This window comes from Hydra viridissima, unplaced genomic scaffold (genome assembly GCF_058129835.1).
Source record: "Hydra viridissima isolate aposymbiotic clone 2 unplaced genomic scaffold, HvirCarnegie_v1 scaffold_2, whole genome shotgun sequence".
In the NCBI taxonomy this organism is placed as follows: domain Eukaryota; kingdom Metazoa; phylum Cnidaria; class Hydrozoa; order Anthoathecata; family Hydridae; genus Hydra; species Hydra viridissima.
In genome coordinates, this window is record NW_028324301.1 from 19,708,624 (window position 1) to 19,732,141 (window position 23,518).

A 23,518-nucleotide genomic window follows, 5' to 3' on the forward strand; every position below is an offset into this window, starting at 1 on the left:
TTACATTCTTTTTTTTTTTTTTTTTTTTTTTTTCTGCATTTAAAGGAAAATATTTCTCTATCGCTTATGTCACTTACTTTTTTATTCATTCAGCTTTTTTATCAAATGCATATAAAAAAAAAAAAGAATACTGAAAAATCTCGAAAAAATTGAAACAGACGCACTAAACAGGCTCACAAATAACGTTGAAGAAATAAACAGGAAAATCAAAGTTCTTGTTAAACAATTTAAATGTGAAAAGTAATCGAACAATTTTATTGTCGCGAGGTGGTGATATTGGTATTTGGGGCTGCCTTAATGTTAATGGAGTAGATTTAATATCTATAAAGGTCGAATAATCTAACACACCAACAGAGAACTGCATGGTTAATCAGCAGACATGCTGATGGATCAAAACTTGTGGTAAGAATTTTAAAAAATATAGCTTCTGTCCACACAGCGTGCACAGTCAAAGCCTGGGTGAAAGAAAATAAAATAAATATAAAGGCCTGACCTACTTAATTAACAGATTTAAATCCAATCGAGTCTATTTGGGTTTGGTTGGAAAAGAACTACCCAGGGTCCGAATAAGTTCCAAAAGTAACCTAAAACCTTAGTTACCGTTTGGAAAAGATTCTTCAGTCAAAATTTCTAACAACCTTGTTAAACTGATGCAAAAGAGATGCATAGCTTGCAAAAAAAACGTATGGTACATTTTAAAAAATAGTTTTGATGTTTTTTCTTGTTGCGCTAATTTTAACTTATCGCAGGTTTTTTTTATTAAATTATTGTGTTTGGTAGCATTTTAAAATATAATTGTGTACTTTAGTATGATAACCCGATGCAATATCTATTTAAGAGTATTTTTTCTTGAAAAAAAATTATTAGGTCAACATCTTCTTTAGTTTCTATTTTATGGTAATATAGTAAGGTTTAAACAAAAATATCTTTTTTTTTTTATTATTTTTTTTTAGTCACTGCATAATACCTAAGAATCGAAATTTTTCTTCAAACAAGTATACCTAAACGGTTAACAAAGACATTGTGCAATTTTTTAAAAATTCCATATCTTACAATGGTGACTGGTTTTTTTTTACCATGAAAAGCAGAAGGGATGCACTACATTTGTTTTAAAGATATGTAGGCGCTAATGTTTGTACTTATGAGCCAGATTTAATTTAAAAAACAATTTTTTGATTTAAAGTGGGCTACAATAGATTTGAGGTAAAGAATATGATCAAAAATCTTTAGCAACTAAACTATATATACATCTTCCCGTTCCGTATCAATAGAAACATTTAGAAATTTCTTTATCTCCAGCAAGTTCAAAAAAATCTTAAACTATAAACTCAGGTTAAAGTCCTCCAAGCTTGTAGCTGTGAGGCTTTTAGGTCTTTAGAAGATTTTGCCAATTTATATAGTTTACCTACAAGGGAACTTTGATTAGGCAGGCTCATTACTACAAGCCTCTGACTAAAATACTTAGTGTAATTCAGTTTCTGGCTCAGCTGGGTTGCGGTAAATACTAGAGTACTCCAACACTTTGCATGCTGTTTAAAATTTATAACCTGCCTACAAATTCTCAAATGTTAATAATAACAAAGCATAGACAGGATTAGAGGAAATAAATAAAGCAGATGAGGTTTAGTCGCCTGGAGCAGCTTTTAAATTTGCTGCTCCTTAAAGATTTAAAATGAGCAATTATTGTTTTTATTAAAATATGTAATATTTTTAAACTTTTTTTTGGGCAAAAACGACTATGATCTCATTGAAGTCAACATCTTCTGTCATTTTCTGTTCGATGGACAATATAGCAAGATTTCTTAAATGCAAGCTACTCATAACTGATCTAAAATAAACCTTGATCAGTCTTAATTTGAGAAAACTTCGTTCACAGAAAGCAACTCTAACAGTGATACCCAGATAGATTCGAAGTAAATTTCTATATTTTGAACTGAGATTCCAAGACCATGTTTTTAAATTTGTTATCATCAGTAGCAATAAAGCGCTGAAGTCTCTTTTTCTCAATAAGAAAATCTTCTTTATTAGGATCATCTATATCATTACTAAGTTCGCATTGTTTTGTATCCGAAAGATTCGATGGGTCAAGAAAAGCATATTTCTTAGTAATCCCATTGATTTGTTGAAATCTGCGATGAAATTTTTGAGTTAATGTGTCTAGCGAAGAAAACATTTCTTTTCTCAACTCAGTTTCATAGGAAATTGCAACGTATTTTGACTTTTCGCCTGCCATCGTGTTTTTCCTTCTGAATCGACGCTCTGTAAGTACATTGAACATTTAAATAATTTTTTCTAAAAACACTAAAAACATCTCCTCTTCAACTCCATCGAATATCTGTCATTTTACACTCAAACCAGTGGTTTAAGTAAGAATATCCCATTGAAGTGTTGACAAAGAAAAAAAAAGACGAATAAACGTTCCAATTTTCAAAAAAAAGTTACAGAATTCACAGCAACAGACACGGCGTGCACACACGTTAAATTAAGGGAACCATTTGAAGATGTGAAAAAATCTGTCTTTGAACTTCAGAGTATTGACCAGCCATCACAGCGGCATTATTCTATGCTTACTCTTACAATTGAATGCTATCTCCGTTTTTTTATTATTTTTTTGTTGCAAAATCATAGCTGAAATATTCTCCTTATTTTTATCATTTGCTTCAATAAAACCAGGAAATGGTTCAACCACTTTGATACTATTTCCATCAATCATACCTTGTGCAAGACTTGACTGGTTCGATCCATATAAGAAATATCATGAGAACTGTCGATTATCATAAAGAAGTACTTTGTCTTCTTACTTTTTTTTTGAATTCTAATTCCCTTTTCTCTTTTGTTCACTTTCTTCTTTTGTTTACTTGGACTGCGGTTAATAATAATGATAATAATAAATAATGCATGAATTAGATTAATAAGAAATTGACTACCAAAAAAATATTTCTAATACTTTTTCAATTAAAAAAATGTTGAAAAAAACCTGTGTACAACTGTCAAAACTTTCGTGCAACGATCAAAAACTTACATGAAATGGTTTTGCCGGGAAATTTTAAATGAGCTCATCAAACTTCACTTTTTTTCAACTTGGAATTCTTTCAAATATCAAAATCCAAAACTGGAAAAATGGAAAAATGGAAAAAAAAAACTCCAACCGTATAAACTTGAATTTTGCACTTGAACTATATTTTTTAACAAAACAAAAGAGTTCTTTCCAATTTGGAATTGTTTGATGGTTTCAGACTTTTTTTCAACTTATTTTTAAGGTGGTATCAGGGTAAAGGCAACTTTTTAACAAAAAATTGAAAACTATCAATAGACTTTAGCTCTTTTTTATTAATGAACAAAAAAAAATATAAAACAGTACCAAAAAAAAAAATTTAGTGGTAATTAGTGTTATTTTACCCCCAAAACTGCCTATTCTTTCATCTAATATAACTTACTCAAAAAGTGTCAAAACTGTTTGAAAATTTGAACATGAATTCTTTAATGGTTTTAGAATGTTGTCTATGAAACAGAATTCTTCAAAACCTTTTTAATTTTACCAGGTTCGAACTTTAAGATATAAAAATTAAGGGAAGTTTGGGACCAAAGCATGATAAAAATGAGTTTAAAAAAAAAATTAAAAAATTTTGCTCCATAGACAACATTCATAATATGTTCATCTCTAAACCTACAAAATTTCAGCCCTAAAATTTCTATTTTCTATGAACAGTTATTTTTTCTGAAAAATTGAGATTTATCGAGAGAAAAAAAAGCTACAGAAAAGCTAAAGCAAGTTTTAAAACAGGGTATCGACGAAGGGTGGTTATTAAAGATACAAAACAATTCGCTGTTAATAATAAAGTTACATTCGGATGCAGTGTGATGAGGTGATGAATCGTCTTTCGATTCTAAAGATATTTCTAGCTTTTCTGCAGAAGCCGATTTATTTACAACATTTTTTGCAATATTCGATGCTGTATTACCATTATTTCTTGTAACTTTTCCTCTAAATACCTTTCTTCTTTTACCTTTAGAGAACTTATACTTGCTCGCAGAACCCATTTATAAATAAAAACACTAAAAAATCTCTAATTACAACTAAATTTAAGCTGAAGGAAGACTAACAAAAAGTTGACTACCGTCCTTCAGGAGCTCTATTTTGAGAATAATTTTAGTGGTTTCAACGTACAGCTTATAGCTTAAAATAATATTTAAGGAGTCAAACATTTTGAGCATTGTTTAGCAAAAACTTGAAGTTAATCGCTTTTTTGGTTTAGGAGATATTGGAGAAAAAGCGTTGCTAAGGTCGTTGCTATGAAGCAAGAACCAAACTGCTCTTTAAAAAAAGGGTAAGTTTGATTAAAATTAAGAAGATTTTTGACTTTTTGCAAAAAGTCCCACCTCTTAAAAAGTGACGTAGCGGATGGAATCGCCCCGGTCGCCACCTTCTCTTCTTGAGTTTTTAACTTAACTTGTTTTATCCGTCCTGTTGGTGAGATCTTTCTGTTATGCTTACCTCTTGAAATTTTTATGGAGGTGATGAACTTTGTAAATCAATGTGTTAGAATAGCTGATAAATGTATTGTTTGGCCTCCAAAGCTTGTAATAGTGTTAATTAAAATCAAAAATGTTTACTACAAAAGTGCAACATTATTTTAGTTCCACTAACTATCATGCTTCCAGTACTCCTTCAATTCACCTTTTTTAAAAATGGAAGAAATTAAGGATTTGAAAGCAACAGGATATTTTATTCAAAACAATCAATTGCTGAAAACTAAAAAGAAAAAAATAAACAAAAAGTTCTTTATTTTAAATTCTTAATATATTACAACTTCAAAAAAATTAAAATAAAAGAATGTTTCTAAATCATTTTTGTTAGAACATTAAATATTAAAATTTAAATATTAAATAGCATTTACACTTTGCGAATTATGGTGGGTTTTTTTTAATTACAGGTAAAAAACGATTTTTTAACTTCACGAAGTTTTAAATTTTCGCTAATTAAACCAACAGTAAAGTAACTCAAAACAAGCTTCTTCTGGTGAAAATTAATTCCACTTTTACTAAACGATTCACATTGAAATGGCTCGTGTATATATATATATATATATATATATATATATATATATATATATATATATATATATATATATATATATATATATATATATATATATATATATATATATATTGTATCAGCATTATATGCTAAGATTGTTTTAGAAAAACTTCATGATCTGCACATTTAACTTTCAATTTTTCTGAAGTTCACATTACAAGAAAACAAATTTTTTTTCCTCGTGCTACCGACGACAGTGGCCTTTTGTTTGATAATCTATTGAACCCCGAGATGAAAAAAAAAAAAAAAAATACGTATATCAGTATGAATAGATTTTGTGTGACTACATAGTTAAATTTCTCTTCTACTTTCTATATTGATTTTTAAATTATATTTTGTATAAGTATTTTTAAATTTTCTTAACTTTAGTAAAAATTATTTTTGTTTTTAAAAAAGACAAATTTCGCAAAATATCATTCGCATCACTTTTAAATAAACTTCAATAAATAAATTCTCCTAACTCAGCAAAACCACATTCTGTTATTGAAGCTCTATACGGCAACCATATTGAAAATGGAAGATTTGATGAGAAGCGATGTGTATAATTAGAAATTTATGAAAAACTCATTTGTTCTTTAAAAAATTATATTAGTAATGTCTTCTCCTGAACTGGATCATAGGGATCGTAGAAGTTCTTCACAGATTAAAGGATCATACCGTAAATCTTACGATGCGTACTCCACAACTGCGAGAGGAGACTATGGTCGAGATTTCTCTGAAAAATGCCAAGTTAGGGCAACTGGTTTTCCAGCCGAAGTTTCAGATATTGATATAAAAGATGTTGTTATACACGAAATGGAAAAATTTGGGGAGGTTTTAAACATTCAATTGCAAGGTCACGACCACAATAGACAAGCTCATGTTTTATTTAGAGATGATGATGCAGCAAGAGAATTACGTCGTTATTGTTTAGAACGTCATTGTAAAGTTATTGCTTTTCAAAGAGCTTTGCATTTTGATTTTGATCTTAATGATAGAAGAGGCAGTTCTTATCGTAATTCTTATTCACAAGGTAGTAGCTACAAACCTGTATATAGAAATAATGATAAATATGATAGAAATGATTTTAATGATCGAGGCTATACAAACAGTCGTGATCGATTTAATGATAACCATATCAATCCCAGAGCAACAAGAACGTTATTTGTTGGAAATTTAGATCAAAGCATTACAAAGGAAGAGTTAATGAGAATATTTGAGCATTGGGGAGCCATTGATGATATTGATGTTAAAAGGCCTCCAAACGGTATTCCTGCATATGCATTTATCAAATATTTGGAACTTGAAGCTGCTGCTTCAGCTAAAAACCAAATGTTTGGAAAAGAAATTAATGGAAGACTTATCAAAGTAGGTTATGGTAAAACACAACCATCTACTCGCCTATGGATTGGTGGGCTTGGTCAGTGGTGTTCAACTGATTTGTTAAATAGGGAGTTTGACCGATTTGGAGCTCTGAGAAAAATTGAATACATGAAAGGAAGCAGACATGCTTTTGTAGAATTTGAAAGCTTGGATGCAGCTTCTGCTGCTCATACTGAAATGCGAGGCTTCCCATTAGGAGGACCTGATCGTAAAATTAAAATTGACTATGCTGAACCAGATTCTAACTGTCATAGCAGTGATGATTATGATCGTACATTTGATTCACGTGATGGATATAGAAATCGTGCCGAAAAATTTCAATCAGAACAAAATAATGGAAGAAATTATGAAAGGCACCGGCGGACAAGTGAAAGTGAAAGCAGGCGAAGAACTCGTAGTCGTAGTCCTATTGAAAATGACAGATATGATTACAAAGAACGTATGAAAAAAAGTTCACCAGCACTTTTACCAGTTCATAACAATAAGGGTAATACTGATTCTAAGTCAAGTAATGGCCATAATTACACTAAAGTTGAAGAAATAACTGTAGAAAATTTGACTGATGTTTCAAAACGATTTGTTGTTGCATGGAGAGGTGCTTTTGCTTTAAAAAATAGTGCTTTTCCTGTAAGAATGCATTTAATTGGTGGGAATCCAGAACTAGCAAACTTCTATTTAAGAGGTATGGGTGTAGGTGCTGGACCTGCATTTAAAGTTCTAAGTGTCACACAAAGACTACGATTAGACCAGTCAAAATTAGATGAAGTTGCTCGGAGAGTGCAACATGTTGGTGTGAGTGGTCATTGTATTTTACTTGCATTAGCTACTGGAGATGATGTTGAGTTAGAGGATTGTTACCAAAGGAGACCTTTGAAAAGTTTGGTGACTTATTTCCGTAAAAAAGAAGCTGCTGGTGTTATTATCTTGAGTACTGAAGGTCCTTCTGGTAAACAAGAAGAGACCGGTATGTTGCATGCTTTTCCTCCTTGTGCTTTTTCTCACCAGTATTTATTACGAACAGCTCCTAATCTTGGTCAAACTCCTTCCAAAGAGGATCATTTGCTAGTTATTATCGTTAAAGGGAATACTTTGTAGAAGGCCTCTTACTTTACTCTCATCTGTTAAACTACTGCAGGAAAGCTACTTGCTTATAATGTCATTTTGATTTAAATATGTTGGTAAAAGTGTGTCTAGTTAACAATTTTAATTGCAAGTTTTCCAATTTTTGTTTGCGCTAATTTACCCTTTGTGTGCTCGTTTTAACTTTTCTTGTACCTTTTAACATATTATTTTCAATGAATTTTTTGAAGGTCTTTGAAATAATGATGAAAGTCAATAATAGTCTGGTTGTATTTTCTCAAGAATATTCAACTAAAAGGTTTTCTTTTTCACTTTGATAAGAATTTTTTTTGGAAACAAAAAAAAAAAGAGAGGGAAAATTTAAATGTGTATGAAATGCCCTAAATTAATTTAATAGCCAGCTGAAAAGTTTATGTTACTGTGTTGAGTCTGAGTTGGTTTGGCTTCAGGCTCAATACATTACATTTGACTATTGGTATATATATTTTATTCCAAATATATTAGATTTTTGATTGTAAAATATTTTGATTTTTTTAAGGAACACTCTTCTTACACAGTCCCAAACACTTTTTGACAAAAATTTTAATCAGTTCTCTTTTATCTGCTCTCACATGCACACTTTTTACCAGATTTGGTATGAAATTTGAAAGTTGTTTTCTGCTTAATAAGGTTTGAAATATTTCTTTTCTTTGTTCTTCAGGTTTGCGTTAACTTTGACATAATTCTAATTTTTACGGACTCCTCTGTACATATTTGTGCTGTTTCCAGAATTTTAACTAGACAACCTAATACCACGAAGTATTCGTCATTATTTGTAAATGATCCTTATGTTAATATATGAACGAGCTTCAATTACTAAATCTACCAAAAGAGTGTAATGTTAAGTAAAGTATACCTTCTTAACGTTCATTAAGAAACAAGTGGGCGTATAATTTATTCAGCTGTAAAGATGATATCTAAAAAATGAATGGTTTTTTTTTCTAACAGTGGTCATAAAATATTTGTTTTAAGAGGAATATAGTTTATGTAGTAACTGTGCTACCTAGTAATAAAATGACAACAATTAAGGTTAATTGCTATCATTAATACGTTTAATACGTAATTAATAGAGATGTACAATTATTAGTAATAAAAAACTAATTTGCTTAGCTATTAACAATTTAAGAAAATTACTGCTTTTTTTAAAATTACTAAAAAAGAATATTGCTTTTTAAATATACAATTATCAAAAATTGAGAGCTCAAGCTAAAGGTTATGTGTAATACGTGCAACTTGAAGTAAAAACTTGTTGATCGAAAAGGAGTAAGTTCTATTTCGACGTACTTTTTGCGTTAAACAAACGAATCTACTTTATTAATATGCAACTCTTCAATACTTATGCTCTATTGTAATTAAAAAAAGTCCAACTGGTCAAAAATACTCCTGTAAATGTAACAATCCAATGATAGACAAAAAAAATCCTATTTAAGGTTCAAATATCTTGAAAAATTGCGATAGAATTTAAAAATTTTTCCTTTAAAAACTATAGGCCTGTGGGAGAAATTTCTTAATTCTATTTGATTGGTATCTCACTACATTCTAAAGATGTAGTGGCGGAATTCTGGTTTAAATGCTTTGTTATAACCAAAAGAAAAAATTGCGGAACAGGTTTACAGAGAGTTTACAAATCGTTAGTCGCTGAATTATGAAGTGAATGAAAACTTTTGTCGTAGAGAAAAACGTTCCTGATTATCTCTGCTTCAGTTAAAACACAAATTTACTAACAAATTCATCAACTCTGGTTTTTTCATAATAAACCTACATAAAAGCAATCCAATCGCAAGAATTTAATATGTATGTATTGCTGAACAAGCTATTCAATGATTCTTAAATCAAATACGTTACAGTTGTTGCTATAGCATCAACTCCAAAATTCCATTTGAAAAAGATTCATTTCCGACCAGCAAGCAGCACAGTTGATGATAATCAACAAAGTTGATATTATTAAAAAACATTCAAAAAAATATTTTTGTGTCTAGATCTAAGTACGATTCTAAAACAAATCTGACCAAAAAGATAACGTTAAAACTGTTGAAAAAAAACCTGCAGATTTGACGGTCTCCATGCTAATAACATCGAATTCTTCCACTCTAGAATCAAGGCTATTGTTTCCAACATTCACAAGAACATGTGGTAGATATGCTACCAACTAGCATTGCAGGACATTAGGTTTATATCAGAAGTTATTTCTTCTATAGAAGTAATCTACAGAAGTCTATGAAGTTGTTATCAAGTCTATAAAGCTGTAGATTTTTTGGATACCTAAAAAATATCTTCTGGAAATGATAACGACTCTCCTCGAGCTCTGGGGGATTTGGAGAGCTCTTAGGGTTCGCATAATTTTACTAACAAAAATCAACTCTGACAAGTAAGCAAATGGCTTGAACTTATTCCAAAACATAACTTTTAATGTAGTTTTTAAAAACTGAGGCATCTGTTATTGTGTTTGAACATTATTTCACTTTTACTAGATTGGGATCTCTGAAATTAATTCATATTACCAAAGCAAAATTTCGATCGGAATCAATAGAACGATATATTTAAATGATCTTATTGAAAAATATCTGTTTACTTTATTTCATTTTAAGGTAAAAATTAAGCACTGGTGTTTGGTTTTTCCGTTAACGAATGATAATGAATAAAATAAAAATTTCTATATCAATCTTTTAAAATAAGTCAATTTTTCTGGGCTTTATTAAAATAGAACTCTTTATGAATTTAAAGCAGTTAAGTTTATGGTATGACATGTTTATATGCAAACAAAATTTGTCCTTTTTGAAAAATGTTTAATTGATTTGATTGATAGAAATTCTGCAATTCTCTTGAAGGGTTGAAACAAAATAATTCAATGTATGTGAGACAGCAATTTTTTTTCTCGAATCTTATAACTTTGTGGTCTAAATATAAAAAGTATTTTAAATTCGATTTACTATAAATGACTGATGCAGAAGTTGACAGAAATGACTGAATACTTTATTCGTTGTTTACGGGAAATCAAAACACCGATGCTCAGTAAAAACACAGCCTATAATTAACTTGTCAATTTGCAAATTTCGAAACGCTTTGGGAAACATCTTATAGTTTGAATTTTGAAGAAAATGTTTTTGGTAATTCAGTCTAACAAGAGCTAATGTCTTATCGCTATTACATCAAGTTTAATGAAAAATTTATCACTTCAACTTATGGTTCAACTTATCACTGTGTTTCAATAATGACATTTGGCTTCAAACAAAAGTGTGAAGAGTTTTTCAGATGTCTTTGTCCACATAGCTTGTTGTAGGCGATTAACTGGGCTTCATGATACCAAATTGATACTTTTTGATAGAGCGATGTTCTTAGCAAAAACATGAAAAACAGCTTTACGTTTAGACTCTTGATGACTTTTATTGGGAAAAACATCACAGCAGTTAAGTACGCATAAGTTTGGGTTAATATTTAATCTTCATAGTAATCTAATAAACAAACAAAAGCTAAAGTGTGCGTGTGGTCCTTTCCAAACCTTTTTTCAGTTATCAAACGTTATCATTTATTTGTTTAGCTCAAAAATATTTCAGTCTCGATCTTCTCTCTCCCTCCTTTTGGGAGAAACACACTGTAAAATGAAAGACTGTCAGTTAAAATGCTTCGCAACTTTTTTTTTTTTTTTGAAAATTTACAGGAAAAATCAAGAAAATTTCAAGAAAACAAATTCTCAGAACCAAAGCAAGTTACTTAGCGGAGCCACTGCACGAGAATTGTAATTGTTTTCAAATAGAAATCCTTATAGTTTCCCGTTCTTAATTGAATTTTGTATCTTAATTCAACTTCTTTGTTATAAATTGAAAATTATTCAATTACCTTCTTTTAAAGCTTAAATTTAATTTATACCCAAAATATTTTTTCGAATTATGACAAAAAAGGTTAATATCATTTAGGAGTAGTCCAAACTTTGCAACTCGAGTATTAGTAATTTATTTTGAAACTACTGTCTCCAAGACCTCTGAGAAAGAGAGTGGATTGATACCATGATATCTTGTTCAATATTGACACTTTTTCCTCTATAAATAATCGCTACAAAAAAAAAAAAAAAAAGAAACAAAAAAGAAAAACAAAAAACGTTGAGTTAATATATTACTGCTGTCGTTTTTGAAGCCGAATTTATTTAATTGAAAGATAACTGCAATATTGAATTGCCATGGTGTTAAATAAATTGGTAATTAACTCTTAACTTAAGCTGTAAAAATGTATAAATACAATATTAAAGGAAAGTGGCAATAAGCGAAAAACTAAAAATGAGTGATACCAGTATTTAATTGCTACTGAAGTTCTTTGGTTTAATGGTGCGAATTTGTTTAGGCACTATTTTGTAAAAATAATAGATTGTGAAGCATTAAGCTCGATGCTATTCCTTAAACAGACTGATTTTCGGATTGATTGCTGCTTCTTAAATTAAAGCATTTTCCGAAAAGAGTTATCTCCCGATAGTAACGCCAGAAACCAGATCTCAGTATTGCGTCGAAACAAGAACATTTTGATTTTTTACGTTGCGGTTATTGGACATTTAGGCAAATATGAGTTGAAACATCAAATTTTTAATAATGATGGTGTACTTGGTTTGCGCTTTTTCCTAATTCACCAATAAAATCTGGGCAAATCTTTACCAACAAAATTAAATTTTATTTAATTGATCCAGTATTTTTTTTGAAATCCTATTGCTCTCAAATGCGGATGATTTGAGAGCAATAGGATTTCAGATTTTCGGCTAACTAAATTAAAAATGCACAAATTCGAAAAAAAAAAAAACAAAAAAAAAAACAATGAAAAACTTTGTTGGAAAAAGTTGAAATGATGTTTTCATATTGAATTACCCACTAAATGCTCACGCTCAATTTAACCATAAGAATTTGTAGAACGTTTGAAATATATCAGTGTTTTTTTTAAATTCATGCATGCTTTATATAGGTTTGTCAAAGAGGATAGTCATGAATGCATAACTTTCGTCTTTGATAAACTTGTATAAACGTGAACCACTTTTTTATTCTTAATAACTATTTCTAATTTTTTTAATAAAGTAGAATAAAAGAAATTGGAAAACCGTGGTTAAGCGTAGTTACAAAGCTGATCTTCGTGATGAATATATTTTTCAGCTATATCGGTAGGGCATAAATAAATTGTTCATTAATTTATTTAACCAACTTTCATTTTTCTTTTATTACAGGTAAGATACGTCCGATTCACTTGTCATCTTAATTTACATATTAGCTTTTTGTAAATCCTTTTTTAAATTTAAAAAGGTTTTGCGGTATTTATATTTTATTACCTATTAATTTCATTAATATTTATATATTTTTCAACTTACGAAAAATGTACTTACTCTAATTAGATTTTTCAAACAAGATTTCACTTTTTTCTGTATGTTCTTTAGATTCTTCATTTAACTTTTATCTATTTTTAACTGTTCTATTCATATACATGTCATATAAAAATAATCTTCTCTTTTTAGGATCTTAAAGAAAAGATGCCCTTAATCCTAAAAGATTTAGTTTTCCTAACAATAGTGTTGTCATCTGTATTATGTTTACCTGCAAATATTAACTATATGAATGAAAATCGTCGCCAAAATCTATTTGATGTTATCAGCAAATTTCATTCAAACAAATCTGTGTCTTGTGTAGCATGCAAAGGAATTGTAGGAGCTATACAGTCATTAGCTGCATCTGGATACGGAGAAGAATATTTTTATGATTTCGCTAAATTCATTTGTGACAAGTTTAAAATTGAAGACAATGTTGTTTGCGCTGATGTATGTAATGAGTTTAAAGACACTGTTTGGAATGTTTTAATTGTTGACACAATTTTAACTCCAGACGATATTTGCAATTGGGTATTTGGGAGTAGCTGTGGTCATCCAGTTGAGTTTTTTCCATCATGGAATATCTCTATTCCAGAAAAGTTATCAAAAACAGGCAATAAAGAATTTCCACAGGTTTAAAAGAATTTTGTGCTATTTATTCATAATGCTATTGAGTCATACTGTAATAATTTTTTTTATTATTATTGTCTTTTTCTTTAACAGAAAGTTTCTGGTTCTGTCAAAGTTATTCAGATAACTGATATTCACTTGGACAAAGAGTACATGGAAGGTGCAAAAGTTAATTGTGGGCGTCCACTTTGTTGCAGAAAAGAGGATGGACAAGCAGGTACTTTAACCTTCTAGAATAGAGCAAAAATTTTTTAATTTTCTTTTTTTGTTGCATTTTTGTGTTCTTGCATTCAACAATTAAATTTAGCAATTCTTCTACATTAGCCTAATGTTTAACAAATCATTGTCCGAGTCTCTATTTTTAAAGATTATATTACACATCATTTATTTAAAAAAAAGATTTTATTTGAACATGTTGAGACTTCTTGATTTTCAGGAGTAGCTCAGTTGCTTCTTGAAATTATAGCCAGCTAGTTTCTATGAATATTCTTTTGTAGAAAAATTAGTAACACAGCATATATATATATATATATATGAGGTTCATATATTTTTATAAGGTTATTATATATTTTTAAGGTTCAAATTTGCATCCATTTGCAGGTTCAAATTTGCATCTATGTGTTGTAGATATCCACTTATGGTTTTTAGTATACAAGAGTTATAGCCTTGTTTCTATTTTAATTACAGGAGAAGGGGAAATAGCTGCACCAAAGTGGGGATATGCAGGATATTGTGACACTAACACTCTGATGGTTAATAGCATGTTTGATCATATGTCAACTGTTCATGAGGATGTATGTGGAACTTCTTTTTGTTTTATTTTTATCAAGAGTCAAATTGATTTGCAGTTTTAAAGTAAAAATTGCAACTGAACTTTTAGAATTTTTATAAAATAAAATATTTGGTCTCTTTTTTTATAACAATGTTTTTATATTAAGGTAATGTCTATAATAAAATGTCTATATTAGCTTAACAAAATTTTCTAAACAAGTAAATAAATTTTAATTGTCCCTTTACACATTTGCTAATAGAAAAAATCTAAGTCATGTTAACACTAGCATAAAGATAAACTGTTGTAAGGTGTAAAGACTGAGTTTGAGACAGGGTTAAGCTCAAATAAGAAATAGTGTAAATTGTTTTAAGCACACTGCATATTTTACTTACAAACAATTATTCTGGCTGTTATCATAATGTTTAACTGCTTATTTAAAAATTCTGATTAATTGGTTTTGCAATCACTAATTAATACCTCTATAATGTCTAATGTTGCATTTTGTGGAATTGACTTTTGTGAATAGTACTGTTTTTTTTTTCTTTTTCAAATAGTATGAAAATATTAGTTTTGATATTTTATGATTTTTTTAATTATAAGCAGTAATGCCCCATCAACTTGAAAAATTTCATTTTTTAATTGAAAAAAAAGATTTTTTTAGCAAAATTTTTTTACTTTTACAGAATCTGAGTTAAGCAATTAAAATTCAGTTATTATTGAGAATAGAGCAAAATTGAAACAATCTTGAAATTCAAAAACAGCATTAGCCTATTTTAAGATAAAAATTCTGAAAAGTTTAAAGTAAATAAAAGCAGATAAAGATCAAATTTTTTTTTTTTTTGAAGTAAGATTTTTTAATAAAAGTTATGTTTATTTAAAGGTTGATTATATCATATGGACGGGTGATGTCCCAGCTCATAACATATGGAATCAATCAAGAGAGGACCAAGTAAGTAATTGAGTTAGTAAATGCTGTTAACAAAATACAGAATTTTTTTCTTTTAAAGTATTAGAACTTTTAAAACAACAAAAACAGCAACAAAAAAGAGCAAGGAGAGATTTTCAACACAAAAGATATTCACTGTAACTAAATGCTTTTATTATCATGTAATTATTGGAGAAATAGTTTTAAATTTGTATATGTAACCCTTAAGTCACTATCTGATTTGTTTTAACAATACATGAAAATCTCTGAATGAAGAATGAAAAATGAATGAAAAGTTCTTAAAGTTCTTAAAATTTTTTTACATTTTTAGGTTTTGAAAATTATACCTAATTAATGGCCCCCATTTATGTGCTGACAAATTTAGGTTCTTTTTATCAGATTCTCCTTAGTATAATGCAGTAAATCCTGTGATATTTCTTGCAATTTTGGCTCCAATGTTTTATTTCAACTGATCTAAAGTTGCTGGCTTGTTTATATAAACTTAAGACTTCAGGTAGCACCAGAGTTGTTGAATCCAGTGACTAAGCAGGTCAATTGACATCATGGTATTCAGAGATAATGTGATTAGGAAAAATCTGTTGCAATGCATCCATCATTTCTTGAGCAATATGGGCTGTAGCAATGCCTAATTGAAAGCAGTCCTAATCATTTTGTTTTTTGAGATCAAAAGTTGTTAAATCATTTGTCCATAGCGCTGTTGGCTATAACTGCATTACCTCTGTCATCTTCAAAAACAGTCCAACAATAAGTTGGGCTGTTACTCTGCATAGTACAGTGATGTAGAGTAACAGCCCAACTCATTGTTGAAACAGTAACAACAAAAACTAATAGCTTCATTATGCAGAGTTAGTACTTTTTAGGAGTATTCCATATGTTTTTGATGGTCATTTAACATCAGTTACAGAACTGTATCTTGTGTGGAAGTAAGTGTAGGTATGGCTGCAAGATTCAGTGCAGAGATGATCTTGAAACCATTAGTTGTTGTGCTCTTCTAATTAATGTTTCTGGGTCTTTTCACAAATTTTCAACCACACGCTCTGTTTTTTTTTTAATAAATGCTGTGCCTATCGTCTTCTTGTTTGTAAGTTATCAAATGTTGTCTTTGCTTCTTCAAATCAAGCTATCAATATACTAATATACTAATATACTAATATATAAAAAGTGATAAGTTTAGAAGATATAAGCAAAATAAATCAGATAGTGTCTTTTGGGACACCCTGCATATATCTAAAATGTATTATTTGATAAACAGTTACTCAAACTTCCATGAGATAAAGTTATAAACTATATATATATATATATATATATATATATATATATATATATATATATATATATATATATATATATATATATATATATATATATATATATATATATACACAGTTTATGCTTCTTTTTAAAAGTTAAAAGATGCTCTCTATTGAATAAAAATCTCTATTGAATAAAAATTAGTTGCTAAAAAATTTTAAATACAAAGAAATTTTTTTAAAATTTTTTAGAGTTTCTTTTTGCTGCAATTATGTTAAGCCACTCCTCTATCAGCAAAATCATTTTTCAAATGAATTTTCTTGAAGAATTCTTTTTCCTCCAAGTAGTTTTTAGAAATATTCCAATCACATAAATATTTCAGAATTCTTTTGCACTAAATACCGTGAATATTTTTATAGTATTTCTGTTTGTAAAATTGTTAAATATCAGATGCTGGAACTTGTTTGAATGAAGTTTGGGAGAAGGGTTATGGATCATTGTATAAATTACCTTACCCTTTATTACTGCAGAGATATAGACCCACTAGCTCATCTAATAAATATTTTAAGTGTCCCAATATCTTCTTTACTGTAGCCTTTATGACATTTAGTTTATGTATTGCATCAAGTCCTTTTTTCAGCTGGAAGTGATTGTTTGAGGTACAAAAGGCTAATGGTGCTGTCAACCAGGTTTTTTACGTAAAATGTCACAGTAAAAATGTGGATTTCTTCTAAACCTTTTTTTTTCTTACATTTAATACAAAATTACTCACTTAACATTAACATTTTCAGATTGTAAATAAACATTACCATGCAATAAGAATGAGTTGTAGCATCAGGTGCCAATTCCCCTGGTATATTCCTTGCCAAAAAATGTAACTGATAATTCCAATAGTTCTTGATAAAATTTTATATATAGTTACTGCTTAAAAAATAGGAATATATTTTTTAAGCAGTAACCATATGTAAGATTTTACCTTAATTTTTGAGCAAATGATCACATGAAGTAAAATCCCAAATGATTAAAGGACATTAAATATATATGTTTCCTTTAGTCATTTGGGCTTTAATATTGTATATATAATTATTTTGTCATTGTCCCCACCATGTCATTTTTGAGAGCTTTAGCAGCAAAAATGGATATCCCTAATTTAAAACTTTCTCAAAATCTAATTTTTAAAGTTTACAGCTGTAAAGAAATGTAAACACTGCTAAAAACATGTGAATCATATAAAGAGGGACTTTTAGTGCAAACTTTCACAATGCTTTTCATTTGTTGGGTAAAACTTTTGAGAACTTTGCCATTTTTTAGCCACATTTAGTTTCTTGTTATGAAAATTCTAATTAAATATTAAGGTTTCAATCAACATTTTGTCACAATAAATTATTTGATTGGTAATTAAATGGTAATTAAGTTAGTATATTCCTAAAAACTACCTTATATTTGCATCATATGATAATACAACAATAGTAAGTTGCAAAGCTCAATACAATTCGTTTGTGTCTTTCTCTGGTTAAAAATATAAAGTTCATTCTATTTTTGTTTTAGGAACAATCTATTAAAAATGCTGCTGCCTTATTTACAAAATACTTTCCTGGTAAAAGAGTGTTTCCCAGCTTAGGAAACCACGAGGGTGTCCCTGTTGACAAGTATGAAATAAGTTTCCTGTTTCATTAGAAAATACTTGTTTACTTTTTGTTATTCTTATTGGTTTTTTATTGCCTGATTTAGTTTTCCACCCCCATTTGTGAAAGGTAAACTAGCAGGTCAATGGTTGTTAGACACTTTGGCAGAAGTATGGTCATTATGGTTGCCAGAGGAAACTAAAGAAACTATAAAACTGTTAGTTATTTTTAAATATTGTTTTCAAAATTTCTTAAGATTCTTTATGTTGTATGTATAATAATATTGAAATTAGCCTTTAAAAAATTTTTTCTATTTTTTTAAAGAGGTGGCTATTATACTACGTTAATCAGTAAAGGTGTTCGTCTGATATCCTTAAACACTAACTTTGGTAATTCTGGAAACTTTTGGATGTATTTGGATAGTGTTGATCCTGCAGAAGAACTTCATTGGTTAGTTGATGTACTTCAAAAAGCTGAGGATAATGATGAGAAGGTTAGTGATTTTTCTTAAATGTAGCAGTTGTTAAAATCCAATAATCTCATGTGATTGTATTTATTTAAAATGATTACAAACAATTTATAGAACAAAATAAATTTCAGTTAAAAGCAAAATGTTTTGATTTTTTTTAAATAAAAACCATATGTCATTGTATAATACATTTCTTAAAAATGATGCTTTTCGCAGCCATTACAAGTTTGAATGATAACCTTAAAATCCTTGCAAAGGCTTTATTTGCGTAGATTTTTGTAAAGAAAAGTGATAATAATAAATATTTTTTCTATACTTTATAGTAATAAATTATCTTAAAAAAAAGCTTAAACACTGGCCATGGGATCCATACGACTAAATTATCTGTACTCAAAAAATATGTATATATTTGTATATTAGATAATTTTTTATTCTGCAATTGCCTTTCTAAAGATGTTTATCAATTAGTCTTTATACAGTTTGATAAGTGCCAGCAAAGTATTATTTCAAGAAATGTAAAAAAAGGTTTTTGAATTAGTAGCTTAAAAGGTTAAGATAAGTATCCTTCATTAGGTGCATATCATTGGTCACATGCCTCCAAACAGTCTACTAAAATGGTGGAGCTACAACTATTATCGAATTGTTGATCGTTATCATGAAATTATCAAAGCTCAGTTTTTTGGTCATACTCACCATGACGAGTTTGTACTTTTCTATGACATGAAAACTTACACAATCCCAATCAAGTGAGCAACAAGTATTATCTCATTTATCAGTCATTCATTCTTAGTAGGTAATGAGTTTATATACAAAAAAAATTATTTGTTAAAATTTTCCAATACTGTTTTCTAGCATAGCTTATATTGCACCAAGTGTAACTACCTTCAATGATTTAAACCCTGGGTACCGTGTTTACAAAATTGATGGCATTGATAGTAACAGCTCTTGGGTAAGTTTAGATAATGCATTTTTTGAATTATTCACTTCTAGTGCAAATATAATGTAAATTCTAATGTAATTCTGTTTATTTTAGCATGTGATTGACCACGAAACATATTTTTTTGATCTATCAACTACACATCTAGTTGACAAACCCCTGTGGCAGCTGGAGTATTCTGCTTTGGTAACTTTTTATTTGTACTTGTATTGCCACCTATATTTAAACACCCAGACATTTTGCATTTTTTTTATAGTATTGATAGCCAATTTTTAAAAAAGAAAGTCTTAACAAACTGTTGCACACTAAACTTGCATTAACTTAACAATAAATATAAATTTTGAGGATTTTTTTGCTTTAAATCTGAAATATCTTTAACAAACTTATGTATCAATATTTCTGCTTGTTTTTTAAATTTTAAATTTTCCACTCCTATACAACCTAATTAACTTTTATTTGATTATTACCATCATACTGATGGTAAGAATCATACAAAAAAAACTCTATACTAATAAAAATTAAAACCTCATTAATTGTTAACAGTTTAACAGAGAAAGATATCAATCTAAATTCTTAAAAAATAAAGAATGTCTGACCATTTATATAAAGTAAAGCTATAGCATTTATTTGATCAAGTGTTCGTTTCTCATTTATGTTTAGAACCATTTGGAATGTTCGTGGAGCAAAAGTTTGTTATTTTTTGCATTTTAGGATATGTATCCAATGAAAGACCTCTCTGTTTTATCTTGGAATGAACTTGTTAATAAAATGGAAAAAGATGATGATCTTTTCAATAAATTTTACAGGTTTTTTCTCCTTTCTTTTCTTTTAATAAAGTTAAAGATGGGTTTATGTGTTCATTTATAAAAAGTTAAATTGTTCTAGATATACAACCTCTCTTTCATTTCTTGTGTGATTAAAAGTGAAATGTTCAAAAAAGGATTTTTTTAAATTTCATTTAAAATCATGCTGAATTGTGGTTCGTTTGAGCTTACACAATTTTTCCACTTTTAAAGGGCTGAAAATTAGTCAGCCATCAGCCAATCCACTTGAACTTGAAGTGTTTGTCTGACTAAAGCGTCATTCTGACAATTGTCTTACATTATGCTTTCTTGTTAAAACAAAAACAAAAAAAAACTATTTTCAGTTTTTTTTTTAATCAAACTAATGAACTTATTTATTATATTGATATTATTAAATTTGATTGCTGCTAAATAATCTTGCTGTGTTCTGGAAATTGTAATGATTTGCAAAAAATAAAATGGTACTATGAATAAAACTTTCTTAGCTACCAAAAAACACAAGTTACAACTTTGTGTTGCTCACATGAAATTTTTGTTTCTCTCACCTAATTTCATCTGAGGCAAAAGGAGACAACTTATAAGTTATCACAAAAGGCTAGAAAATTGATTTTAGTTAAAAAAATAGAATAATCTTTGCTATAAATATGGTTGTAAACTTTTGCAGTTTTGTTGCTTATTTTGGTTTAGTGTTTGTGTTACAATTTCTTTTTCCTGTTACTTTTACCAGCATTAGCCACATAGAATGAGCTTTTTCAGGTTGACTTGTTAAAAGAATTGTTTTTCTGTTTTATCAAAAATAATTTTATTGGATTCTTTTTAAATATATTTGTCAATAAAAAAAAAATGTTAACACAAACCATCTGAATTTCTTAAAAATCCATAAATACGCTTGACTGAAAGCTTGATTTCAAAGAATTATTTCTTTTTTGAAATTCTGCATTTTTCATAAACGTAAATTAAAAGAATTTTTCTTAAGAATTTGTTGATTTGAAGAATTTCCAGTTTTGTCAAAAAAAAATTTCAGCAAATTAGTTTTTTTTTTTTTTTCAATTTCTTTTTATAATTGCAAATATATTAAAAACTGGTGCAAGTGTGAATAAAAGAGACACTGGCTAGTGTAAGTATAAATTGAACCAAGTACAAAAAGTGCAACAAAGTTAAAAATATTTGTACAAAACTGCAAATTGCAATAACAACAAACAAATATTGCATCACTTCAATTTCCTCCTATTCAAATGCTTGAGCTTGAGCCGTTCTGTATTTTAAATTTGTGCATAGACCAACTGCTCCAGTTTTTATGAAACTGTACAGCATACTTATTCTGATACTTGCTTTTTAAATGTATCACGTAAGTTTTAATTAGAAAATATCTACAAAAACTGTTTTCCAAGTCTGAACCATTTTTTCACCCTTATTGATCTAAGGGCGAAAACTAAATAAAAAATGTTGAACAACTCAAGTGAGAATCTTCATAATGTTCAATCCCAAAAAAAATAGTCACAATAGAAAATGGAGTTTACTTTTTTAAAAAAATTTGGTATTTTAAGTGAAAATTTAAATTTAATTGAAAAAATTCACTGATAACTGTCATCTGAAACAAATAAGGTTGCTAAGGGTATTTTTGCTTTAGTGGTACCCATAAGCTTGCGCACAGAATAAGAATCAAAACTATTTGATGCTTTTTTAAATATTTTAATATCTTTAATGTTTCTGCAAAGCTTTTTTTTTTTTTTTATTTTTCTTTTAATGATAGCCCAGTACTTTTCAATAACTCTCAATTCTGGGCAGTTTGGTGGATTTTCTGTTTTAGGCGCAAATTTCACATTATTCTTTTTATACCATTCCATAGCTAGTTTACAATAATGAATTGAAGCTAAACCAGGCCAGAACACAGGTCTGTTATTGTGTAATTTAATGAGAGGTAAAAGGCGTTTTTGTAAACATTCTTTAACATATATTTGACCAGAAAGTGTGGACTGAGAAATATAAGGTGCTGATTTTTCGCCACAACTGCAAATAGCTTGCCAAATCAACGCTTTTTTAGCAAACTTGTCATGTTTTGTGTATTTAAATTTCTTATCTGCTTTTCCTCTATATTTGGCAATATAATAAACAGCACCAGGAATTTGTTGACGATCGTACTTGATATAAGTTTCATACAACTTTCTGCCGCGGGTTCTTGCACTTTTTTTGTTGAGTTTCAGAACGGTTGGGTACTTTTTGTGCTTTGAAAGAATGAAAATCATGTTTGTTTCTAACTTGCAACAAAACTATGAAGAAATCCATATATTTTTGCGCATTCTGAAAGGCGCGGTGAAAAGCTTGGGTTATTCTTAAAACTGTTAACCAGTTTTCTAACTAGTTTTATATCTTTAAAACCTTCTTTTCTTCCACCACCAGATTTGTGTTTGATCAATTTTGTTTGAGAAAAACGTTGAATAACACGACTAACAGTGTATGGATGTATTTGCAACGATTTTGTTATCGAATTGTAGCTTCTGTTAGGATTTTGTAAATATTTGTGCATAATTTTTCTTTTACGTCATCTTCTTTTGTCATTTTTAAAACTAATTTCAAGTTAAGTCCAAAAACTAACATATTTTTTTGAAACCACAACACGTTGTAAACAAAATACAAAACAACTAAAAAGATTTTAATACAACCACTGAAAAAAAATGACGTGATTATTTTTTCACATTTATTTCGTGTACACGCTTTAAATTACAACTTTATTCTTTTAGGGCCTTCTACAAGCAACACATTAAAGACTTGTGCACTGGACTTTGCAAGAAAAATTTTTTATGCGTGTTAAAAACAGGGCTGAGTGGAAGTTTCCACAATTTCTGTGACTTCCCAGAAGAGGTCCATTTCAAAGGTTTAAGAGCATGGATCAAAGAAACTTACAACAAATGTTGAACCCTGAAATGTTTTGTTCTGTTTTATCTCTATTGTACATATTTTAGATTTTTAAATGACTTTTGTAATAAAACAGTTTTTCATGTTTGCCTATTATCTTACAGAGTATTTTATCTTTAAAGCTATTGTAAATTTATATTATGTTATATTTTCAACTTGTGTTAAGAACATGTTTATTACGGATTATGAAATTTGATTACATGTAGCTTTTTTGTAAACTTAAAAATTTCAAATGTTTTTGTTTTTGGTTATAACAAA

General features: G+C 28.9%; 2 protein-coding genes across 2 annotated transcripts; both read left to right on the forward strand.

Annotated features, from left to right (window-relative positions):
* The first annotated feature begins 5,365 nt into the window (after positions 1 to 5,365).
* On the forward strand, positions 5,366 to 8,338 carry LOC145183139 (RNA-binding protein spenito-like). The gene has a single exon (XM_080058475.2). The coding sequence runs from the start codon at positions 5,693 to 5,695 to the stop codon at positions 7,553 to 7,555; it is 1,863 nt and encodes a 620-aa protein (XP_079914601.2). The 5' UTR covers positions 5,366 to 5,692; the 3' UTR covers positions 7,556 to 8,338.
* A 4,167-nt stretch (positions 8,339 to 12,505) lies between these two features.
* On the forward strand, positions 12,506 to 23,493 carry LOC145183130 (sphingomyelin phosphodiesterase-like). Its single transcript, XM_090079623.1, has 13 exons — positions 12,506 to 12,713; positions 13,062 to 13,544; positions 13,635 to 13,758; positions 14,229 to 14,335; positions 15,194 to 15,262; positions 18,059 to 18,159; positions 18,242 to 18,352; positions 18,460 to 18,628; positions 19,178 to 19,350; positions 19,457 to 19,553; positions 19,638 to 19,727; positions 20,253 to 20,347; positions 23,086 to 23,493. Exons 2-13 carry the CDS (start codon positions 13,077 to 13,079, stop codon positions 23,258 to 23,260), a joined length of 1,779 nt encoding a protein of 592 aa, XP_089935749.1. The 5' UTR covers positions 12,506 to 12,713; positions 13,062 to 13,076; the 3' UTR covers positions 23,261 to 23,493.
* Positions 23,494 to 23,518: the final 25 nt, after the last annotated feature.

Excerpts from the sequence above, each read along its gene's own strand:
- LOC145183130 (XM_090079623.1), top strand. The coding sequence starts at position 13,077 with ATGCCCTTAATCCTAAAAGATTTAGTTTTCCTAACAATAGTGTTGTCA. Across the intron at positions 18,353-18,459 it reads ACTAAAGAAACTATAAAACT|AGGTGGCTATTATACTACGT; the intron begins GTTAGTTATTTT and ends ATTTTTTTAAAG. Across the intron at positions 19,351-19,456 it reads ACTTACACAATCCCAATCAA|CATAGCTTATATTGCACCAA; the intron begins GTGAGCAACAAG and ends ACTGTTTTCTAG.
- LOC145183139 (XM_080058475.2), top strand. The coding sequence starts at position 5,693 with ATGTCTTCTCCTGAACTGGATCATAGGGATCGTAGAAGTTCTTCACAG.